Genomic DNA, 5,530 nt, shown 5'->3' on the forward strand with positions numbered 1-5,530 from the left:
TAATTATAATTGTAAAATGAAACATGTAAAATAATATACAAAGGTTTGAATAAAATTTTAATCTTAAAATTAAACTAGCTCAAGTACCTTAATTATCAAATTGTCAATTATTTGAAGGAGAAATGTATAATATTTTATTATTTTTAATGTATTATTAGTTAAATAATAATTTTATTATTAAAATTAATGATTTTTGTCACCTTTAATAATATATAGACGGGAATATGCCTATGACTTTTGGCCGAAATGGAAATTTCGGGTGGAAAATTTAAGTGTACAAAAAGGAAAGTGGAGCCTCTCTCATAATATGAATAACTCAAAACAAATTTCTCAAATAAATTCATGACCTCAGTAATTTCCCTATAAATATTCTCTCTGTCGTTTTTCCCGATAGCCAAACTTCACTTCTTCCTTCTTCGTTTTGGGTTTCGCAACTTCTCCATGTTTCACCAAATTGTAGACGCCATAACCGGCCACGACGATGGCGGCAAGAAGATAAGATGCGAGAAGGGTGAGTGCAAGAAGATCAAAGGGAAAGTGGTGTTGATGAAGAAGAATGTTTTGGAATTCAATGACTTCCATGCATCCATTCTTGATCGTTTTCATGAACTGCTTGGCAAAAGAGTCTCTTTGCAGCTCGTTAGTGCTGTTAACTCTGACCCTACTGCACGTGAGTTCTTCTTTCTTTTCACTGTCTTACATTCGCTCTTTACTTTGCCTTTTTATAGCTAGTTTCTTCTGCTCATGTTTCATGGGTTAATTTGATCGATGCTGATGTTTGTGGCCACAACAAATCCACCATGCATTAACCAGTCACCTGTGAAAAAGGGAAAGGTGTCGGCCATAATCCAATGAGAGAAAAAGGGTTTTCTTCTAGTTTTTCATTACACTTCATACATATTATAAATATTGAGATAAAAGTTCTAGGTAAATAACCTCACTTTATCTTCTTATTTTCTTCTTTTACTGGCTTAGATATATTCACAGGCTTGATGACTATAATATGTTATCATTATTTTATAAGTAAATGTATTGATGACATAATACATATGTGATATTCAAGATTTTCTCTACAAAAAAAATATAGAAAGTTGGAGCTTTGGATAGAATATCTATATATATATATATATATATATATATATATATATATATATATGTAGATGTATGTGTGCCTATGCATGCATTCATGTATATATGTATAGATATAGATGATATAAGTGGTTGCTATGTCAAGTGAACATCAAAGTATGGTCAAGGAGACAAAAGGGTTATGGCAGCTCATAAATGTGAGGGTTATCAGGTTTATCTTTTAATTAATGAAGAGGGTTCTCAGAAGAAGATTTTGGAGAAGATGGGTCAGGTCTCAACTGTCTCACCAATTTTTTGTTTGTTTATTGGGTGGGAATAATTGAAAGTGTGTGGCCTCTCAATTCTCAAGTCTTAACCATAAATCAATCGTCAAAAAGTTTTCATTCATTAGGTCCTTTTCTTTTATTGTTGATTTATGTTAACTGTAAGATTACCAAGTCTTTGTTTCATTTCGTGTATAAGCGTCTAACTTGGCATATGGGGCCTTTCCCATTTGGCTTGTTCTTATGTATTTGAAATACAATTAAAAATATTTTTCTAATTTCAAACTAATCACTTGGTAAAAGCTATTTTAATTACCCAAATTAATTTAATCTGTGTCAATAATTTAGGTGTTTCTTGATAGGTCACGAGCTGTAATGAGAGATATAGTACACATTTGACACAACTTATGATTATTGAATTACAAATAATCATAATGCAATGAATAAGAGTGAGACAGTGATTGAAAATTACCCAATGAGAGTGAAACAAACAGTTTGATTAATTAATGAGCATGATGTTTTTGTGTGAATGCAGCAAATGGGTTGCAGGGGAAGGTTGGGGAGGAAGCATATTTGGAAGAGTGGATTACAACAATCACTCCTTTAACAGCAGGGGAATCTGCCTTCAACGTCACATTTAATTGGGATGAAGACATTGGAGTCCCTGGAGCTTTCATAATCAACAACAATCATCACAGTGAATTTTACTTGAAAACTCTCACACTTGAAGATGTTCCAAATCATGGCCGGCTTCACTTCGTTTGCAACTCCTGGGTTTATCCTGCCAAACATTATAAGCATAATCGAGTTTTCTTCACTAACAAGGCAAGTATAGCCTTGATGATATTAATTTCCCGCTAGTAAAGTTGAGTCCAGTGTTAAGTTTGTTTCGTGTATATTGTGCAGACATATCTTCCAGGTGAAACACCGGCTCCATTGCAATATTATAGAGAGCAAGAACTTGTGAACTTGAGAGGAGATGGAACTGGAGAACTTCAAGAATGGGACAGAGTCTATGACTATGCGTACTACAATGATTTGGGTGATCCGGATAACGACAAACCAAGACCGGTTCTTGGCGGGTCTACCGAGTATCCTTATCCTCGGAGGGGAAGAACAGGCAGGCCGCCAACAAAAACAGGTACTTTTCCATTAGAAAGTTATGAGAAATTTGAAACTTATCAGAATAACTTGTTTGGTTATTGTTGTAACAGATCCCGGGAGTGAGAGCAGGCTGCCACTTCTGATGAGCTTAAACATCTATGTTCCAAGAGATGAGCGATTTGGTCACTTGAAGATGGCAGATTTTCTTGGTTATGCATTGAAATCCTTATCTCAATTCATTGAGCCTGCATTAGAAGCTGTATTTGATAGTACCCCAAAAGAATTTGACTCTATTGATGAAGTATACAAACTCTACGATGAAGGGATTCAGCTTCCTAAAGGCCATTTTCTTGATGACATTAGAAAAAACATCCCCTTAGAAATGCTCAAGGAGATTTTTCCAACCAACAATGATAATCTCTTTGAATTCCCCACACCACAGGTGATTCAAGGTAATGTGTCAGTGTGTATCAGGCCAAATCTCTTCTTGCAATATAATATATCAGATTGAAGCTTTTACTTTCATACGTTTTTCTTTTTCCCTTTTTGATGGTTGATAATTTGGAGCAGCGGATAGGTCTGCCTGGAGAACAGATGAAGAGTTTGCCAGAGAAATGCTGGCTGGACTTAACCCTGTCATCATTCGTCGTCTCGAGGTAAAGCTTTTATAACAAGTTTTCTTTCTCCCACCTTATTCTTTGCCGAGAAAGTAGATGCCTTCTGATCTTTACTAATGAAAATTACTAAATTAACTGCAGGAATTCCCTCCTAGAAGCAAGCTTAACCCTGAACAATATGGTAATCAGGATAGCAAGATAACCAAACTGCACATGGAGAGCAACTTAGATGGGCTGACCATAGAGCAGGTAACCAAACAGTCTTTTGATGTATTGGCGATTGTAATCGCTAAATTTTAGTCTTAAATCAAACAATTTAACAAGTGATATTGTTTTATGGTATAGGCAATTGAAAAGAACAAGCTATTCATACTGGATCACCATGATTATTTGATGACATATCTGAGAAGGATAAACACTACTTCCACGAAGACTTATGCATCCAGGACAATACTTTTCTTGAAAGATGATGGTACATTGAAACCATTGGCAATTGAATTGAGCAAACCACACCCTGATGCAGATAATTATGGTGCCATCAGTAATGTCTATACACCGTCAGAGCATGGCATTGAAGGTTCCATCTGGCAGCTGGCTAAAGCTTATGTGGCTGTAAATGACTCTGGCATTCATCAACTCATCAGCCACTGGTATGAAACTGTCAAGGAAAGCTCAAACATAAGAAGCATATAAATTAATGCAGTCCCAAGTTTAACGAAAAAAAAAATTGTGCTTAATATGCCTATGATTGTTCACAGGTTGAAGACTCATGCAGCAATTGAGCCATTTGTGATTGCAACAAATAGGCAACTGAGTGTGCTTCACCCAATTTATAAGCTTCTGCATCCGCACTTCCGTGATACAATGAATATAAATGCGTTTGGTCGGCATATTCTCATTAATGCTGGTGGAGTTCTGGAATCTACAGTTTTCCCTGCAAAGTATGCCATGGAAATGTCATCCGCAATCTACAAAAATTGGACTTTCCCAGATCAGGCACTCCCTGAAGATCTCAAGAATAGGTGAATCTTAATCTAGCATTTGTTGATAATTTAAAGCTTAATTTGAAAATGCTACTGCTTTGTTGTATCCAGGGGAATGGCAGTTGAGGATCCCAACTCTCCACATGGTCTGCGCCTACTGATAGAAGACTACCCTTATGCTGTTGATGGGCTTGAAATCTGGTTTGCTATCAAAGGTTGGGTTAAAGACTATTGCCTCTTCTACTACAAAAGTGATGAAATGCTTCAAAAGGATTCTGAATTGCAATCCTGGTGGAAGGAACTACAAGAGGAAGGCCATGGCGACAAGAAACATGAGCCCTGGTGGCCTAAAATGCAGAAATGTGAAGAGCTGATAGAAGCATGCACCATAATCATATGGATAGCTTCAGCTCTCCATGCTGCAATCAACTTTGGGCAGTACCCTTATGCAGGCTTCCTCCCTAACCGCCCAAGTATCAGTCGAAGGTTCATGCCTGAACATGGCACTTCTGACTATAATGAGCTTGAGTCAAATCCTGACAGTGTATTCCTGAAAACGATCACCGCTCAGCTGCAGAGCCTTCTTGGCATTACCCTTGTTGAGATTTTGTCAAGGCATTCAACAGATGAGGTGTACCTTGGAAAAAGAGACACACCAGAATGGACATCAGATGAATATCCGTTGCAAGCATTCGAGAAGTTTGGAAAGAATTTGGAGGAGATTGAAGAAAAAATCATAGCAAGAAACCGTGACAAGATGCTTAAGAACCGGGTTGGCCCTGTCAAGATGCCATACACTTTGCTTTATCCTACAAGTGAAGGTGGCCTTACAGGAAAAGGAATTCCCAACAGTATTTCAATCTAGAGCTAAATTTCCAGCTACATATTTGCATTATTATTGTAATATGTTCTTTATGATTTTACAGGTTTGATCTTTGTTATCTGGTTATAACAAACAATGAACTAGAACATGGTCTGCATAATGGTAATTAATTACATAATCATTTTGAAAGAGGTTATTACAAAATAATCCGGAGCCCAAGGGTTACACTCTCATAGTTAGCAAAATGGGGTTAGACAAAATTACAACCTTACATCAAATTTTCGTTGACCTAGCTTGGCATATTTCACAACCCGCATACACCTTGTATATAGAGTTCTCATTACACATACTCGGGTCTCGTTGTTTATCTTGATCATTCTGTCTGATTTTCATGCAAAAATAGGGCTCTTCATTGGTATAGATTTGCCAATTGGGCCTATTAAACTAGGCCCAAAAAATTTCAGACTTGAGCTTCAGGTCTATTCATTTAAGTCTTAAATTTTTTTCAAATCTAATTCATTAAAATTAAATCAGGCTTTTAGCCTATTTTAAACTTGTCTGCTTAACTTTAAAAAATTATAAAAATACTCTTGCAATTTGAAAAACCTATAAAAACATTTCACTAAATAAAAATTATTCAATTGAAACAAC

The 5,530-nt window shown here is 36.3% G+C and overlaps 1 protein-coding gene across 1 annotated transcript; it reads left to right on the forward strand.

Annotated features, from left to right (window-relative positions):
* Nucleotides 1–336: 336 nt before the first annotated feature.
* LOC123220058 (probable linoleate 9S-lipoxygenase 5) lies at nt 337–5,074 on the forward strand. The gene is made up of 9 exons (XM_044642053.1): nt 337–670; nt 1,888–2,177; nt 2,259–2,493; nt 2,567–2,908; nt 3,027–3,112; nt 3,215–3,322; nt 3,419–3,723; nt 3,832–4,095; nt 4,168–5,074. The coding sequence occupies exons 1-9, from the start codon at nt 442–444 to the stop codon at nt 4,919–4,921; spliced, it is 2,613 nt and encodes an 870-aa protein (XP_044497988.1). The 5' UTR covers nt 337–441; the 3' UTR covers nt 4,922–5,074.
* Nucleotides 5,075–5,530: the final 456 nt, after the last annotated feature.

This window comes from Mangifera indica, chromosome 7 (genome assembly GCF_011075055.1).
Source record: "Mangifera indica cultivar Alphonso chromosome 7, CATAS_Mindica_2.1, whole genome shotgun sequence".
Taxonomy (NCBI): Eukaryota; Viridiplantae; Streptophyta; class Magnoliopsida; order Sapindales; family Anacardiaceae; genus Mangifera; species Mangifera indica.

Excerpts from the sequence above, each read along its gene's own strand:
- LOC123220058 (XM_044642053.1), top strand. The coding sequence starts at position 442 with ATGTTTCACCAAATTGTAGACGCCATAACCGGCCACGACGATGGCGGC. Across the intron at positions 2,909-3,026 it reads CACACCACAGGTGATTCAAG|CGGATAGGTCTGCCTGGAGA; the intron begins GTAATGTGTCAG and ends AATTTGGAGCAG. Across the intron at positions 3,113-3,214 it reads TCATCATTCGTCGTCTCGAG|GAATTCCCTCCTAGAAGCAA; the intron begins GTAAAGCTTTTA and ends AATTAACTGCAG.